Source organism: Centroberyx gerrardi, chromosome 7 (genome assembly GCF_048128805.1).
Source record: "Centroberyx gerrardi isolate f3 chromosome 7, fCenGer3.hap1.cur.20231027, whole genome shotgun sequence".
In the NCBI taxonomy this organism is placed as follows: domain Eukaryota; kingdom Metazoa; phylum Chordata; class Actinopteri; order Beryciformes; family Berycidae; genus Centroberyx; species Centroberyx gerrardi.
This window is the reverse complement of record NC_136003.1, coordinates 24,633,340-24,651,990: the sequence shown is the minus strand read 5'-3', so window position 1 is coordinate 24,651,990 and position 18,651 is coordinate 24,633,340. Positions and strand designations below refer to the sequence as shown.

Below are 18,651 nucleotides of genomic sequence, written 5' to 3'. Positions count from 1 at the left end.
TTGGGCCGATGGGAAACACTGTCATTCATTCTTTTGTGTTTTCTTATTTGAATTTTCAGGCCAGTAGTGTAACAGAAACTGTTTTATCACACACTACTTCATGCGCCTCTGTGTCTGCGCCAGAAAAATTTAAAAAATCACGTTCAGTTACATTTTATTACGCCATTCCAGAGGATATTTGGACATTCTTGTCTTGTTTACAAGCGTGGGTTTCCCGCTACGATGACGCGAAACGACGCGCCGTTGACGCGCGTGTTGATTGGATCCGTTGCCATGCTGGGGGCGGGGGCAGCGGCAAACGGGAAGTGGCGTTTTCCTACTGTAATAACAAAAAGTTACAATGTATGTTTGAGGGAAATAAATGTCACAGAATGGAGAACAGGGTTTAAATGGCTGATGGTGGGGAGATTGTGTGTCATGGGAGGCCACAGTATCTTATCTGGGGGTCTCTGTAGTAAATCGATTACATTTTGACAGAATTATGAACAGTTTGGCCCACAGTTCAATGACAGGCCTTCAAGTGGAGTTTAGCCCGACCATAGATTAGACAGGCACAAAGGACACTTGTTGTTAAAGTCTATAGGCATAAACTATATCTCTTATTATATCCTAAGAGTGTCTTCCTTAGGTGGCGTCAAAAACGATCATAATCTGTGCATAAATTCCTTTAATTTTGATTTTACTGCTGCCTGAATGCCCAGGTAGCCCAGGCTATTTATTATATTTTTGACAGCCCTCTTGATATATTAGGTTTGCTGTTAAACTTGTACAAGGCCTGCAATACGAGCTTTTGTTATAAGACCAACTAAAAAGTAGCCTATGTAAACAACAGGCAGTTATAGAGTCGTTTATGCTTGGACAATAGCCACAGAAAAATTTGGTTAGGCTATATTATTTTTAAAGTGATGTAGGCGTATCAACTTCATTTTAGGCTACCAGATCCTATCGGGCTATTGTGTGGATGGGAGGCTACAGGGGGAGGAGGAGGAGGCGAGGGCGAAGTGAGCAGATAAGAGAGCTGGCTTGTCGGCTGGTGTATATTTTATCCCAAAAAAAGAGAGCTCTTGCGTTTGTGTTACAGGCCGAAAAACAACGGGATTGCACCTTTGGAGCTACCGAGAGGACGGTAGCATGATAGTTGTGGAGGGGAATCGGCAAGAAGAGGGCCCGTATCTACATTTTACTGCGCCTACAGCGGATTCATTGAGTCGGTAAACCGCCGTCCGACATGGGGAAGGAGGTAAATGGTGTTTCACGGAGCCGGTTTGAGGTGAGTTGACTATGTATAATAATTGACAGTGACTGACATACATTCAACGGACCTTTTATTAACGTTAGGATGCGGGCCTACTTGATGTCCGTCGCTGTATTTAGTGTAAAACGGCTATTGGTGCAGCTTCCGCAGTCAGTGTTTTGGATTAGGTCAAACGCTGTTGTTTTGTCCCAACAACAATATACAGCATGTTATTTCGTTGAGGACACGAGTCGGGGTTTTGCGTTGAGCCTGCCGTGCTGTTCGGTATTGAAACATTTTGGGGTTTTTAAAGGTCCTCAAATGTTGTCCTCGATTCTCCCTGCGCCGTCAAAACAAAGACAATGAGGCTGTACAGCACGCCGAAGACAGCTCTCATACACACTCAAACATCAGGCATGAACATGTATTTCCTGGCTACACTTTAGTACGATGCGATAGGTGTTTTATAAGTGAGTCTATATCCTCGGGAATGGGGTTTTATGTCATTTTCTGGGGCTGTCTGATGAGCGGAGTGTTGTGCATGTCCATGGCCGCTGCGGTTGCGGGGGCCTCGGGCTGTGACTGCTACACGGACCCGGTGTTGGATCAGCCATGGCTCCACTGGACTAGCATAGCCTCCAACACACATTATAAACCTGAACTGAGCGGAGAACCTATGCACATACATTGCTGCTGTTCACTAGCGGATAATAAACTTTGTGTCGCAGCCAGGCAGCGTTGTGAAATATTATGGTGAAAACTTGAAAACAGACATTATGTATCCGCCCCGTGACATTGGCCTTACAGCGCGAGCACTCGGTGTTGTTTAATCCCCAGCTAGCGTGGGATTTGTGTGTGGTTTTATTTATTTTTAACGTTGCAACAGCTGACGACTCAGAAGATTCAGGCCGTTACCTTCTGGCCCGACAGCTGCGGTTGGAGCTGCGTCAAGCTAGCGGGAGGTAGACAGGTGACGAGCGGAAGTAAGGCGATTTTGCCTTCAAAATAAAAGCGTGAAGTTTGCCACTTGGTTAATGGAGCTCCTCTTTTGTGGTCTGTAGGGACAGCTGTGCCACAGCTATGGGTTTAAACTGACTTTATCAAGACAGCAGTCATCCTTCCAAGTTGTTTGATTGGCTAGATGTTATGTGATCGAGTCTGTCTTTGTGTAGGTTTTGACATGTATTTCTAAATAACTATGAACATGTGCTGTGAAGAGGACATTTTGAAAAAAAACCAGCAATTTTTTTTATTTACTACAAATTCCTCTGTATATATTCATTTTGGAACATTCTATTACTCACCAAGTATTGCAATTAGGGTTTGACTAATATATTGATTTGACGACATCTCGGTCGATATTTGCCTTAAAAATTGGATATCATGCAGTCAGTGTCATTCACCGCCAACATGATAAATGTGATGCAGTTTGTTTAATTACATTTTTATTGTATGATTAATCAGTGATACACTGGTTGTCCATGGGAAGCCCGTAACATGAATTGATTCCTATATGGCATTTTGACTGGATTCCACACAAATGTGAATTAGTATGAATATAGACGTTATTATTATCCTGGATTTCAGTGGTGAGTTTTAGTGTCCCATGGTCTATGCTGTTTCAGACTTTTACACCATGCAGAAAATTCTGGGGGAAACCCTGAATACGGTTATAGGATGTTTGGGATTGATTGATTGATTGATTGATGGGCATGGAACTGGTCAAATGTAAAGCTATAGAATATTGGCACAAAACATCAGCTCTTAGGAGCTCCAGTGCAAAAACATAAGTGTTGGTTATCAGCCATCAAAAACCCATGCTGGTCAAACACTGTTTTATTTTGAAAGTCGTGACCGGAAGATGTGTTTATGTATTCTGGCTGGCTTGACACAGCTCTGCGGTAGATAGCCTACGTGATCTGTAGTTCATTAGCACCACAACAATAGACTACAACAGTCTGGAAAGTGGGCACGCGTTAATGTCCCATAATTATGTTTGTCAGTTAATGGAATTTGTCAATAATAACTGTAGTTGTGATTGACGTCATCACTCCGCTGTGTATAATCGGGTGTATTGATGTTAGCAGGGTGGCTGTAGCCATTTAAGCTGCAGGCAACAACACAATCTAAATTTATTGCTGACAGATTCCCTTGGGCATTTCATAGATTTACGGTCCTTAACTATAACCAGAGATAAACTCACCCAAACGCACTTTACCCACCGCTCTGACATAAATTAGCCTACATAAATTCATAGTATATACAGTAAATAGTATCAAACTGATGTAAATTTAATCTGGGAATGGGGTCTTTTAAGGCAACATAAATAAATTGATTTTTGTGATGTTTAACAATAATCACCAGCTGGAGGTCACAGTTCACCCATCTCTTTATTTCCCTCTACATCACTGACCAGCGGAGAAAAACATAATGCTCACATTCATGCAGCATCAGGTTCATTTTATGTTAGATTACAAAAGGGGACAGTGTTTGCCCGTTGACCATGCGCATCTGGTTCTTTTGGAAATGGCCCTGGATTATTTGGCCGGTTGAGTAGTGCTCTGAAAGGCGAGCTGTCACAGTAAATTTGCCCCAAATCCAAATGCGAAATGTCTGTCCCCTCCTACTCCCTCAAAATTTTACACGTCTGTGCTGGCAGGCAGCCCCTGCATAGACAGCTGTGTGTGTGTTTGTGTGTGTGTGTGTGTGTGTGTGTGTGGTGTTTGTATTTGTATGAGAGAGACATAGAAGAGGCTTTGACCTAGAGCTCGCTGTATTTTTAAAAGTCCAGTCGTTAATTTCAACAGGCAGACTTGTTAGTTTGTTTTGCAGAACTGCTGGATCAGCTTGGTGAAGTGTACAAGCTGTGAATATGTTTTTAAGATGTACCTCCCTTGAACAAATGACATGTAATATACCGCCGTTGGACTTAATAATCATTCCTTTCCCTTAAAGTCAGTAAAGAAACATCAAGTTTACTGTTGAATGATTCATATTTGTATCTGTAAGGAAGTGCAAATAAGGAATAGCTAATTTCATGTACACAGATGTTTGCCTCTTGTGAATAGCATGTTCCTTCCTCCTTTTAATGACACAGCAAAACCCCCACGCATTAGATTTATCTTTCTGCGTCCATAGAGTAAAACGGATTGGGCCAGATGTTGCTTCATTTGCTCACAGATTAGCATATAGACCGTCGTCGTCTCACCCTATTGAACTTTACAATCTAGCTGAGTAAGATTCCTCACAAACTGTGGGAAGCCTGCAGTCCTGAGTGGGTGTGCGCCTAAGTAGCTGGGTCTTTATAAATGCTAATTCACTGTCTCTTGATGTGCTGAGGCATTTCCGTGGAATATAGGCTAGTATTTGTGTTCACAGACCGTGCAATTATATATTTGGAAATCCATTAGCTGTTGCATAAGCAGCCGCTATTCTTCCGAGAGCCACAAGAGATACAATTGCCATTAACTCCAATACACATCCTCAGTACATGCTTATGTGGACACTGGACGAATTTAATAGAGTAAAAACAACATAAAGCTGAATAAGGAAAGAATATGCATGCAAACAGAGGCCATCGCAGCTCTGGAGGAGGTACAAGGTCCTATTATTTTTGCTTAGAAGACACAAAACCCTTTCTCCTCCTCTGCTTCATCCTCCGTCACCCTCTGTGTTTTCCGAGCCGTGACATTGAACGTATCTCAACTGATGAGATTATGATGGTTAACCTTGGTTATATGCTGGGGCCGTCCTTGAGTGATGTGGTGGATGGAGGAGGCCCCACCACGCAGCCCGCGGGGGGCTAACGTTATCCTCTGCCCCCTTTTCAGATGTTCTCAAACAGCGACGAGGCCGTCATCAACAAGAAGCTACCTAAGGAGCTGTTGCTACGGTGAGTGATGTTTCTAAACACTTCAGTCAGAGTCTCCGCAGGGTTTGTTGAGAGTTAAAATGGCATGTTGCGCACTCAACTGCCTCCCCACCCAGCCTCTGCTCCTGATTAGCACATCCAAACACACACAAAGGCACGAATGACCTTGCAGCCCACCAGCCCAACCCACACCCACACACCCCCAACCCTTCAAACACCCTCCACACACACCGTGCAGCTCATGATCATATATACTCACTTGACGTTATTGACATTTAGAGGTAAACAAAACATCGAGCAATAGATACAGACAAAGCCATTCACTTCTCCTTAGCAAATTCGTCAACTAAACCAACCAGGCAACGGACCACCATGCTGCAAATTTACCCTCCTCTGCCCTCCCCCATGCAAAAACTGTAATTAAAAACAGATGCTTGAGGCTATAAAACATTCAAATCGATTTAAGACAAAAAAAAAAAGTAAAGAGCCCCTGAGCAAACAGAAAATGGAGGCCATAACTCAAGCCGGGGCCTTGCCAACCGAGCTGCCTGGTCTGCGGCTGCTGACTCTGCGCTGCCCAGCCAGGTGCGGCGGCCTGATTTGTGGGGCAGGCGGTCTGTGCCGGGACTCGCTGCATCCCCGCTTTAGCCCTAACACAGTTTTTTTTTTTTTGCTGCATTGTGGGCTCCTTCGAAGTCTCCAGCTCTATTCTTTAAAAGGAGATGGCGCGTCTCGTCGTAAGGACCCCGCTTTGAGTAAACAGGCCTCTCCTGCGAACAGGGTAAACACATCTATCCTGCCTGACAGTCAAAGACAATATTAGCAGATTCACTCACAGCACTGTGTTGTGTGTGTGTGTGTGTGTGTAGAGGCTCTGGTTCGGCAGAGGCAGGGTTGAGTTGAGGGCAGAGAGTCTGGTGTTAGAGAGGAGGCTGCTGGCAGCGGGGCGAGCAGGGTCTCTAAACCGTCCCTGTCTGTCTTCCAGAATCTTCTCCTTTCTGGATGTGGTGACACTCTGTCGCTGTGCCCAGGTCTCACGGGTGAGTCTGTGTTCACAAGATGTGTGTGTGTGTCTGTGCTTCAGTGTGTTGTGTGTGTGTGTGGAAAGTTTGAGGGAAACATTGATCTTAAACCTGTTTCTCCCTCCCTACTCTCAGTCCTGGAACGTTCTGGCCTTGGATGGCAGCAACTGGCAACGGATCGACCTCTTCGACTTTCAGAGAGACATTGAGGTGAGTTAGTCGGATCCGACCCTTCATCTACTTTACTCTGAACCAGTAGCTTCAGTCTTTCCTCCTGTATTTTCTCCTTCACACCTTTTAACCTCAACCTTAAACTGTAATTTATCCCTAGTTGTTAGATGGAAATACAGCAGGCTGAGTGTCCGGTGTTTGTTGCAGGGCCGGGTGGTGGAGAACATCTCAAAGCGATGTGGGGGTTTCCTTAGGAAGCTGAGCCTGCGCGGGTGCCTGGGTGTGGGAGACAGCGCCCTGAGGTGAGTTTGTGGCGGGGTTTGCTCAAGGACAGATCCTGTAGAAAGAGGGATGAGCCTACCTGCAAGCAAACGTGTGAGTGCTTATGTGTTTGTTTGGTTTTCTTTCTGTAGGACTTTCTCCCAGAACTGCAGGAACATTGAGCTGCTCAGTCTGAACGGCTGCACCAAGATCACTGACAGGTTTGTGCGTTTTGTTTCATGTAACGGGGCTGCCCCATGCGTCGTAAGGCCGTTTCTCCATCAAAGTCACTCTCTTGTTGTCTCTCGTCTCTTTTGCAGCACATGTAATAGCCTCAGCAAGTTCTGTCCGAAGCTGAAGCACCTGGACCTCGCCTCCTGTACCTCAATCACCAACCTGTCACTCAAAGCTCTCAGGTGTGCAGGGTCAAGTAGTGATGAGTACCTATACTCTCTTTCTTTTTGCCCTCTTCTTCTTTCCCTTGCCTTCTCCCACAAGAGGAAGCACCTCTGACTTGTAGCAGATGGTTGCCTCTTTGCTGAGCACATGCATGGTGGGCAGGTTAAGGGAATAATTTGACAGGTGTGACAGGCGAATGTTACGGCTCAACTGGTTCCTCTCCTCTTCCCCCCCCCCCCCCCCCCCCCCTTAGTGAGGGCTGTCCCCTGCTGGAGCAGCTCAACATCTCCTGGTGTGATCAGGTCACCAAGGACGGCATCCAGGCCCTGGTGCGATCCTGCCCCGGACTCAAAGGCCTTTTCCTCAAGGGCTGCACGCAGGTATGGGGACTGGCTGAGGGTGTAGATGGATGGAGCTTAATGCTTTGGAGATGATTTAATTCAGTTGAAAAATGTATCGGATATGTTTAAGGGAAATTTGGTTTGTAGACAGGGTTTTCTTTAGAAATGCATAATGAAAACACAATAAAAAAAAAGATAAGATAAAACCCTATTAAAGTGGTAATCTCCAAAATACTCGTTTTTTCTTTTGTTTTGCTTTGTTTTTGGTGCTAAGCGGTCTTTGTTGTGGTGTTTTTGCACTGCACTTCCCAGTGTGTCCTTTACGGTGACGTCTTTTTCCTTGGATTTTCTGTTGATGAAGTTTGACTTTCTGTAGGTGGCGCTCTTTTCTTTGTCTGTTCAGCCATGGTGGACACAGAGTGTTTAGAACAGCAAATGTAAAAAATGTAATGAAGTGGGTATAGGTTGACTCACTACTGTGTTATATCAATTGGCGATAGAGTATCAAAACAAACATTTATTTACATGAAAGTGTCACAGATTATTACTTTAAAGCACGCATCAAATCACATTACATACCTTGTCCTTGACCTTGTAAATGGCACATAGCCAGTGAGATGGAGTGAGGGAAGTGGGTTAGATCATAGGGCTGCTGGTGTAATTTGATTGCAGATGACACTCTGTAAATGTCTACCTCTGTTTCCTCTGTCCATCTCTCCTGCAGCTAGAAGACGAGGCTCTGAAGCATATTGGGGCTCACTGTCCAGAGCTGGTCACACTCAACTTGCAGACATGCTCAGTAAGTACATTCAACATGACTGGAAGATGATCGTTTGGCTGCCGCACGCCGAATTTAAACCTCACAGTCACAACAACAACTTAATTCTCTTGCTTTGGTTTCATATCAGCGATTCTCCTGTTTGGCAGTTATAATCATACTTGACATTTCATCTTCGTGAAATGGAATGCCTCCCTGTAAACACGGTTATGAAACTCCTGAGCAAGTGCGCATCCTGCTCTTCAACAGCAAGCCGAGGATGTAGCCCACTTAGCTAATAGTGTGTGAAACCTGCTCAGACAATGCAATTATTTCTCTCTGGCCTCTTCAGCGGCTGCATCTGTCTCCAAAACTCCCCTCCTTCATCACCGCCCGAATGCTGTCCTCCTCCTCCCCTCCTCTCCCTCTCATCTCGCACCTCGGGAACTCATCCTCTCATCTTGTGCCAGTTGTTACACCTCTTTGTTACTCTGCTTTTTTTCTCTCTCTTTTTCTGCTTTTTCTCTCTCTCTCTCTCTCAGCCATTCCTTCCTTGTCTGATCTTGAGTGATCCTTAAAACGACGGTGAATAGGGAAAAGAAAGAAATGAACAGTACACTAATCGGAGATATTGCTCTCATCATCAAGGTGGCACATGAATATAGGTCATGAGTTAATTGTCGTAGATGCATAGCAACCAGTGAACACAGGAAATATGCATATAGCCAATAATCCTTGATGTCAGCTTGTGTGGCAGTTGATAGGTATGTGTTTCACTGTGGATGTGGATTTGAGCGACCCCTCTGTCCTCTCTCTCTCTCTCTCTCTGAGCAGCAGATTACAGATGAGGGTCTCATCACCATTTGTCGGGGTTGTCACCGCCTGCAGTCCCTGTGTGTGTCGGGCTGTGCCAACATAACAGACGCCATCCTTCACGCCCTGGGACAGAACTGCCCCCGCCTCAGGTAAACCTCCACACCTCACATGCTGACACTTTTTCAATTTTCAGCTGTGGATTACTTCCTAGAGATCAAGCCTGCTACTACGCTGCAACAAGATACCCATCTTAAGAAGTCATTTGGTCTAGTAGGGAGCCTTAAAATCTCATTTTTCTTAAAACAAATGGGATGGAAAATCCACAAATGGTGTGAGATAATTTCAGTGCGAGTTGATGTCCAATGCAAATCAACTTGTTTCAAGAATTTTCTGAAATTGATTGACCGCACTTTGATGCTAGCGAAGTGATATTATAACTTCTTGAAACAGGTGAAACTACACTGGAAACAAGTGGTATTCTCTCACCCGACTGGCAGGTTTTTTCACTTGTTTTAAGGAAAGTAAGATTTTAAGACTCACTTTCAGACTGACTTGCTGAGATGGATAATTTTTGCAGTGTATGCTAAATATGACCAAAAGAGAATGACTTATTAAAACCTGCTGCTACGGTTGAGATAATGATGGAAATTATGGGGAGGAATGGATAAAAGGGCCTTGTGGCAATATCGTTATCTCAAGCCATACTTCATCCAGTTACTTTAAAGTCCCATCCACCCTCTGCGTGCAAGAGCAAGAGCGCAGAGAGTGAAAGACTGTAAGTGATGCTGTCATTGAGCAACTCTCTGCTTCTCTCTCTCTCTCTCTCTCCTTTCAGAATATTAGAAGTGGCTCGCTGCTCTCAGCTCACAGACGTGGGCTTCACTACATTAGCAAGGGTGAGTGTGGCAGCTCGCACTTGCTTGCATGCAATAGTGTAACAAGTGCATACACACACAAACTATTGACTCTTTGAACACAGATTTAGATATCTGAACAAGTTGAGGTGGCATTCATTTATATTCCCAGACACATAAATGGTCTGAAAAAGTGACTCAAAACTACTTGCAAGATAAAATAACTCAAGTGCGGTTTGTATTTTTTTCCCCCCAAATATTCAAAATGTACTCAATTACCACCTTAATAACATTTCTCTCTCTCAGACACATGCGCACACACACACACACACAATCATATAACAATGCCTTTCCTCCTCTCCTTGCAGAATTGTCATGAGCTTGAGAAGATGGACTTAGAAGAATGTGTGCAGGTAAATCTTCAGTCAGAGCTGCACATAACAGTCAGTCCTGCTGTCGCCTGCAGTTATGTATATTTATGTATATTTCTTTCTTTTACTGTTGCATCAGATCACAGATGGCACGCTTATCCAGCTGTCCATCCACTGCCCTCGTTTGCAAGTCCTGGTGAGTGTGTGCCTGCCACTTGTGTTTTGCCCATACTGGGCTCCTGTAGCCTCATCTGACCCTCACTGCATCGTATCTACAGTAACGGAGCATGACTTGTTCTGGTGGGCAGCTGAGTAACGGAGCTCCTGTCTCGGTGCTGCTTTGTTTCCGTCAGAGCCTGTCTCACTGCGAGCTGATCACCGACGATGGCATCAGACACCTTGGCAGCGGCCCCTGCGCTCACGACCGTCTGGAGGTGATCGAGCTGGACAACTGCCCCCTGATCACAGACGCCTCGCTGGAGCACCTGAAGAGCTGCCACAGCCTGGACCGCATCGAGCTCTACGACTGCCAGCAGATCACCCGCGCCGGCATCAAGAGACTAAGGGTGAGTTGTGTGGGCTGGCGGCAGTGAGTAAGCACTGATTCATATGCAGTATGTACTGTAAACACCCGGTTTGCTGTCTTAGCATATGCTATTTTGGTGCATGATTGTATACAAAGTATCAGGATCATGAGTGCATAGATTTTCATTTTTCGTGTGTGGCCCCAGAGGGAATCAGACTCCTAATCTTAACAGTGTTAGTGCCAGGCTCAACCCATGGAGCCACACAGGGAATTGAACCCCTAACCGTGCAGACTTGGCACGGCCACTTAGTAGGCGCTTGTGGGCGTTTCAGTGGGTTTCAGTCAAGATTTCAAGCAAATTTTCGGTTTGTTTAACATTATTTATTTATTTATGTAGACCTATTTTGTATTTTATAATGTCCTTAATTTAATTTCCCCAAATATAATCCATAATCATATATCTGGAAAACACAATGTTGAAACTGTGCTTTACTCTAGCAAGCTAGCTAGCTAAGTGGCTACAGCTACTTGGCAGTGATGGGATAGGTAAGCTAGAAAGCTAACATCACTTGTTCAGTCTACCAGATCTAAAGTTAGCAGCTAAAATATTTGAGGCTACTTCAGATATCGTTTCACACCAGGATGACCAACAAGCCACTTTCCTCCGTACATTATTTGTCAGGATGTTTATTAGCTGACAGAGATGGGTCATATAATTCAGGAAATCCTGACTCGGCTGTAATAATTCTTTCTTCCATCTTCCATTCAAAGACAAAGTGGAACTAGGAAGAAAAATGTAATTGGCGAACCAGATTTCTCATGATGTGACATATGGGTGAAATCCAAACTGTCTCCTAAACAGCAGTGACTGCTCCGTCCAGAGAAACCTGAACTCACAAATGTTAGATCTTTTGCCTCTCTTGTACATCTGGTATAAAGCATCACAGACCGGCCAGGTTAGCGAACATGAGTGTAGCAGCACTCCTTCAGTGTTTCAAAATGTGCAACTACTGGGTAAAGTCCATGCAAAAAGCAATGAGTCTGACGCGAATAAATTTCGAGACCATAACTCCATTTAGAACGTTTAGTGGAAAAACAAAACAGTTACAGACTAACAAGATTCGTCAATTAGCAATCATTTTCTCTCGGTCAAAAAACTGTGTTGCTCCGTGGACTTTCTCACTCCAATTGAGTCTAATGACGTGACGTCAATGTAAAGGAGCATTTCAACTACTTAGAATCTATTAGGCTATAGGCCTACATAAGAAACTATAGGAAATCTAATGTTCTATAATAATCAACAAATATGACTATAGTACAAATTAACTATTCAATATCACTAGTATTTCAATTAACATTATTAGCTATCAACATTATTTCAAATATACAAATTACAAATATATCAAAATATATTTTCCCCTAGAATGGCTCTTACAATGAGCGTGCTGTGTGCAGTTTACTAACATCACATAACAGGATTTCTGGGTATCGAAGTTCAAATTTTTCAAACAATTACCTCCCGCTGCGATTTGGAGCCGCCAACGTGCAGAGCTGCCTGGTGCAGCCTTTAAACGTGTCGGTATGAACCATTAACACATTGCCCTCTGTTTGTTTCTCTCTCTTCTCTCACCACAGACCCATCTGCCTAACATCAAAGTGCATGCGTACTTCGCTCCCGTCACTCCGCCCCCCTCGGTCGGGGGGAGCCGTCAGAGGTTTTGCCGCTGCTGTGTCCTGCTATGATGTAAAGACAACAACTCCCCTTCCCATGCACACTCCCCGCAGCCCATCATTTGACCCCCTGACCCCTGACCTGCTGCCCCCCCCTCCTGCTCCCCAGCCCCCTGTTATAGAGTACATGCTGGTGTGTCCCCCCTTTTTGGAGCTGCAGAGAGAGGGAGAGAGCCAAACAACGCTACAGGGTCTCGGACAACTTTCCCAAAACATTCCCAAACCCCCCACTGCACAACACACACACACACACACATCCATCCACAGCCTTTTACACACGCTGACTGGACACACACATGTACACACACACACACACAGACAGACAGACAGACCACCCCTAGTAGAATGCCAGTACAGTCCTCGCTGTCCCCAAGGCCTGTATTCGATAGACAAACCAGTATTACATAGAGAGTTACATAAAAATCCAATCTGATCACCACTGTTAAGGGATTAGACTCTTCATTAAATGGAGTACAGGATGCAAAAGCTCTGATTCACTAGACGTTTTTATTTTGTGAGGAAAAGATCTCCACTCCAGAGACCATCTGGGGGCGTTTGTGAGCAACCAGACACTTGACTTAGTACAACAAGCCAGATTACAATGGCAGAATATTGAATAGGTTGAAACACCCCCCCCTCGCCCCCCTCCTCCGCCCCTCCCTCGGCGTTGAAGGTCACTTACAAGCTACCTCCAGACAGAACTGCACTTAATTTCCAGCTGCCCTTTGTAAGACCTGTGTTAGCTTTGTTCTGCAGACTGCTCTCTCCAAGTAGATGTACTTTATTAGAAAAGGCCAGAGTCACAGCCATGAACTGCCTGCCCTTCGCCCCGCCACACACACACACGCACACACACGCACACACACACACAGGCATATAAAGTGTGGATAATGGAGGCTTATTTTGTGATTTTAAAAATGTAAAAGTTCACTTGCAGCCATTTGCACGTACATTAAAATTAATGAGACACTTCACCAAGAGAATTTTAACAACCATCTCAGAATATAAAAGACTGGTATTTTACTGACACCACACACACACACACACAAATACAAATCCACACACACATGCATACACTGAGCTTGCTCCCACTATACCCTCAGCTCTCTCTCTCTCTCTGTTACAATCAGAAGCTTCATCGTACTTAAGAAAAAAAAAAAAAAGGACAAAGTTTAATATTTTTCTAAAATGGACACCAATTAAGACTTACAAGTGGGGACTTGAGAAGATGCCAAATGTTGCATGTAACAACTCTAGTTTTTTAAATCTAATTGTATATATGTAAGGACTGTGGGAGTCCGAGCGCCGAAGCCAGCGAAACAGCACCACAGAATACGACGTGAGACTGGGGGGGGGAGACTACTGTCGACGGGTCACGCAGTGGGAACTATAGCGAACCACTGTTGAACGCACATGCACGTCTGAGTGTGCATGTGCCCGAGAAAATGTGCCGGAGCTTCGGAGAGAAAATTCAACCATTGAGCCAGTAGCAGATCTGGACTTGGACTGAAGAACTGAAGCTGGCCCGTGAAAAAAAGCTAATGTCAACAACGGAATAATATAGACACACTCTTTTTGACAGAAGAAGAAAAAAAAAAAAAAAAGTTGGACATCACTACATGAGTTTGTGCTGTCAGACAAGGACAATGGAAAGAAAAAGCCAACTGAAAACAATCAAAGTATCTCTATTTTCAGTTAGTTTGGTTTCATTTAGTTGCTCTTGTTTTTTTTGCATCGGTGACGGTTCTGATTACGAGGAACTGGTGAACCACGCGCAGCGGTGAGAGGAGACGCCCGGCGTCTCGAGCGGAAGGCGCTCGGCGGCGTTGCCGTCGCCCTCAGCTCCCATGAGGCCTTGCAGGGGGGACAGAGCGGGCGGCGGGTTTCGACCCTGCCGCCCCTGACCTCCTCCGTCTGTCTGGGACCAGCGACGTCGGCGGAGGGAAGACTGGATCAGACAGGCGGAGTCACTACAAGAGGAAGTCGACTGAATCTTGAGCTGAAGCAAGCGCACAATTCTGGCCTGCTGACAGACATGATGGAATGATTTCGTCACAACGGAGGGCTAACGGACTTCAGCCCCCGCCCTATGAAGTATTGAAGCCTTTTCTTATGGATGATCTTCTCCTGCACTCGCACCTGCTTTATTCTGTGTCTCTCCTGTCTGTTGTTCATTTTATGATTGTGTCTTTTATTGCTTTTTTTTTCTGTTCAACATGGTTTCCTCTAGATCTCTACTCTCCTTTTTTTCTTTTTTTGCATTTCTGTTTTGGTGTGGTTTGAAGTGGGCCTGTTTTGTATTTGAAGTCATGAGTTCAGTGTCTCCCAGTTGAGTTTGAGCCGTCTTCCAGTCCTCAGTTTTGGTCTGATGGAGTTTGTGTTTTTATTAAGAGTTAAATGTTACTAAATGTCCAGAGTGTAGCCTTTGTGCAGGGGAAGGGTTTGAGCCAGTGCAATTGTAATAAATGTTAAATGTGAGTTGGATTTCTTTGATGTGAGTTGAGGAGGAGTTCGCGATGGCTTTGTGTGTACGATGTAGGTTCTACACGTTGAATGTGTTTCCATCAAGGAGTCGTCCTCGGATGGGTGTGCCGATATAGCAGAATCAGATTCCTCCCCTTGTGTGCTTTCCTTTAACTTATTATGCCTTGCTTTTCCATTTAAAACAGAACACAAATTGGTATACCCAGCGTGGAACGTTTATAACTGAAACGTCCCCATTTCCCACCCCGTCTCTGTTTTAAGATGCAAGCCAACAGGCAAAACACTGAATGGTGATTCTATTCAGTTTGTGATTTGACAGCCAGCGCGGGCAGGATAATGCAAGATGAGATGAATCCAGTGTAATCCAGTCTGATCTGTTTTGTTTTGAATGGGGTTTTACGGAGGATTAGGGAACAACCAAGAGCCAAAATGGCGGAGATATGTAATGCACTCACCTCCCGGGTTAGAAACTGTGCTCCGGGGGTTAGAGAGTTAACTAGAGAGGGGGGGGAGGGAAAGGAAAAGTCATAGGATTTTAGTGTATGAGCCTGGATGTAACACCTGCTTGCCCTCTTCACGCATTGTATGTGGCACGTGCTGAGTCATCAGTGCCGCTGACAACGCGCGCTTTCAATCAAACAGTATACACACCGGCTGAGATGTAACCTGCTTTTTGGGAAATTTACACTTGGATTCAAACATACAGCTAATCACACTCAACCACCTCCTGAAGGTTTTATAGGCTTTGCAAACACAGAAGGAATAATCTCTCATCGGTCTTTTAATGACACAAAATACACTACAGAGTCTGCAGAGCAAAAACACCAGAGTTTTTTTTTTTATTTTTTTTTTTATTTTCGTCTCACAGTGCTTAACAGTATCAAACAGTAACACTTCTGTGTCCTTTTTGTCTGACCTTCCACCGGTTTACATGGAGGATGACATTACTATGCTCTGGATCAGTTTGTTTCATGCACATTTTGGTCCCAAACACTGGAGTAAGGCTGAGGATTAGGGCAGAGGGCAAGGGGTGAATCTACAGTGTGTTCATGGTAGATTGACACCTGATGAATTACAAATACAATTTTGACAATGACTGTAGTTCATATAATTACTGTAAATCTATTCCTTTTTTTCTTTTCTTTCTTTTTTTTTTCTTTTTTTTTTTTTTTTTTTTTTACAATTAACCGATATAAATGAATATGTACGTATGAATAAATATATACCTATATTATTAAGCCTTGTCTCGTTTCTCCTCTGTGATGCGGTCTGAAGTGTATTGGATGTTATCTGTTTCACAGTTGATGGCTGTTTAACCCTAGTGCAGCACTAGATGGCAGCAACAGGCAACTTGTAACGATTCCTCTCCATCACATCACGTCTGACGGCTGTGCTCAGGTGGTTGCAGGGCTCAGAATGTAATGTACTATAGTCAACATGTCTGATTGATTTGCTTTCATTAAGAGAAAAATGGGCTCAGCCAGTGGTTCCAAAACTGGGGTCCAGCGTTCCTGAGGGAAGAATTCAGCAAAATATTTCACCGCAAAATGAAAATTGAGGCATTATTATCTCCTCACCCCCACGTCATTTGAAACTCCACTGACGTTCATAGGACCACGAAACACACAGTGCTGTAGTTCCACCTCAGCTCCCCAAACTATTTCAAGTTAAAGGGCCATCTTATCAAAAAGCATGTCCATCAAAATTCTCCAAACAGCTTGTGCAGCATAATTCAAGTGTTTTGTAGCCAAGTGATTGCAAAGAGGGCCCAAAAGTCAAATATGTATCTCATTATCTCCAATATTTTAATTTAGGAGATGACCATATCGGAAAAGGAGATCTTATTATAGTGCCCAAAAAGCATACAATGTCCATCAAAATCCTCCAAACAGCTTGTGCAGCATAATTCAAGTGTTTTGTAGCCAAACGATTGCAAAGTGGGCCCAAAAGTCAAATATTTATCTCAGTATCTCCAATATTTTAATATGGGGGATAATGGCAGAAATATTGGACTTTTGCACCAACACTGCCAGCTACAAAAACACTTGGATTATGCGGCATGAGCTGTTTGCAGTAGTTTGATGGACTTTGTATTATTTTTTTCCTAAGCTGTGACAAGATGGCCCTGTTAACTTCTAGTTTGTTAGAAGGAACTACAGGGTCTAAATCAGTGTGTGTTTTGTGGTCCTACAAATGACATGGGGGTGAGAAAATAATGACAGAATTTTCACTTTGAGGTTAATTTTTCCTTTAATTTCACTCGATTCATTTCCAAGAAGCTTGCACAGTGAGTACATATGAATACACTGATCAGAGGATTGACTTCTCACTGGTCTCTTCTCATCTGCAGTGTAGACAGACAGCAAAAATCTTCTTAAAGGCAAAACCTTTATCAGATAGGGATGTGTGGTCTAAAGTGTATCTTTTTTGGGGGGTCTTTGACATGGAAAAAGTTTGGGAACTCCTGGGATAATGCATGCAAAGTCAAGTCTCTATATTTGTGTGTGTGTGTGTGCTTACGTGCGTGCATCTGAGATGGAAGCACAGATGAATGACCAGGATCAATGCATCCCAGCGGAAAGAGCAGCAGGTCTGGTCCTGTGACGGCACCATGACGACCGCTGTCTCGGCTCTCCGGGCCTCACGGGAGTCTTCCCCCCCACCCCCACCCCCACCCCCCCCCCCCACCCCCCTCTCACCTCCTGCATCCAGCTATTATTTCCCCATTTTCCAAATCACAGAGAGGTTGTTGTGTTTCACTCTGGTTCCAATGTGTATTTTTAGCCTAGTCTTGTACAGACTCCTGGGGTATCGGATGGAGGATGGAAAGCGGGTGGCAGGATGGGGAGTTTTTAAGATCCAGTGAATATTAAATGCATGCGTGTGCTTCCCTCCTTGAGCGATTCTGTCAAGTGTGTCTGTGTTTTTTCTGAGTTTGAACACAGACGGATCAGATCAGAGCTCATTGCCGCTATACATATCACCGCATCAAGACATTGTTTGCGTTTATTTTTGACAGCAAAGCCACTGCTATCCACACTAGAACACTTTTGATTTGTTTTTTGGAGAATGTTCCTTTCAGCAGTCACTCTACAGCTATACGCCTGTGCTGTGGCACTGCTGAGGTGCTGGAGGAGTGAAGGAATAATTAATGTGATATCAGAGACTCTCTCTGTCTCCCTTTCTCTTCTCTTTTCTCTCTTTTCTCTAATACACTCCGCCACCCAAAGACCTTGCGACAACTTTGATGTAGGGCTTAGGTGAAATAATGCAGTGCAGATAGAAAAATGCCTTTAATCACATTCAGCAGTATTCTCTGGGAGAGAAATATAGCCCTCCCTGTCACCCTGTGATGTGTGCAGTATTAGCATAAGACCCTCTCAAAACCGTCATTTATCACCCTATGTCTCCCTTTCTTTCACCTTCGTCGGGTTATTACAGAAGTCACTAGCTGTGTCCACAACCTTATTGCTCCTCTCTCTTTCCAAGGTGTAATACGTGGGTTTCTAACGGGAGGAGCAATCAATAGAAATCCACCCAAGGTGGCTGGTAAAACCTAGGTGGGAAATGAGCTTGCATTTGCAATCAGAGGTATCACACCTCAAGCCTTATTGCAATTGCCTCAAGGCCGGGGACACACAGTCCCTGATCTGAGTCCCAGGTCTAGATCTGCCTGGTTAAAACCAAGAGGCAGGGCAGTCACCTTTATAAAGCAGCCTTGCCTTCGACTTCTGTATTCTGTGTTTTAAAATGGCAATTAGGTTCATTAAATGGATGCTTCAGTTACACAGTTACACAGCTGGATCCCTGTAA

General features: G+C 44.4%; 1 protein-coding gene across 1 annotated transcript; it reads left to right on the top strand.

The window, feature by feature from the left end:
* Window positions 1-1,018: 1,018 nt before the first annotated feature.
* On the top strand, window positions 1,019-14,838 carry fbxl20 (F-box and leucine-rich repeat protein 20). Its single transcript, XM_071909822.2, has 15 exons — window positions 1,019-1,270; window positions 5,065-5,126; window positions 6,091-6,145; window positions 6,263-6,337; window positions 6,506-6,600; window positions 6,712-6,780; window positions 6,880-6,975; window positions 7,212-7,338; window positions 8,024-8,098; window positions 8,891-9,021; window positions 9,708-9,768; window positions 10,095-10,139; window positions 10,237-10,293; window positions 10,451-10,663; window positions 12,259-14,838. The coding sequence occupies exons 1-15, from the start codon at window positions 1,229-1,231 to the stop codon at window positions 12,364-12,366; spliced, it is 1,311 nt and encodes a 436-aa protein (XP_071765923.1). The 5' UTR covers window positions 1,019-1,228; the 3' UTR covers window positions 12,367-14,838.
* Window positions 14,839-18,651: the final 3,813 nt, after the last annotated feature.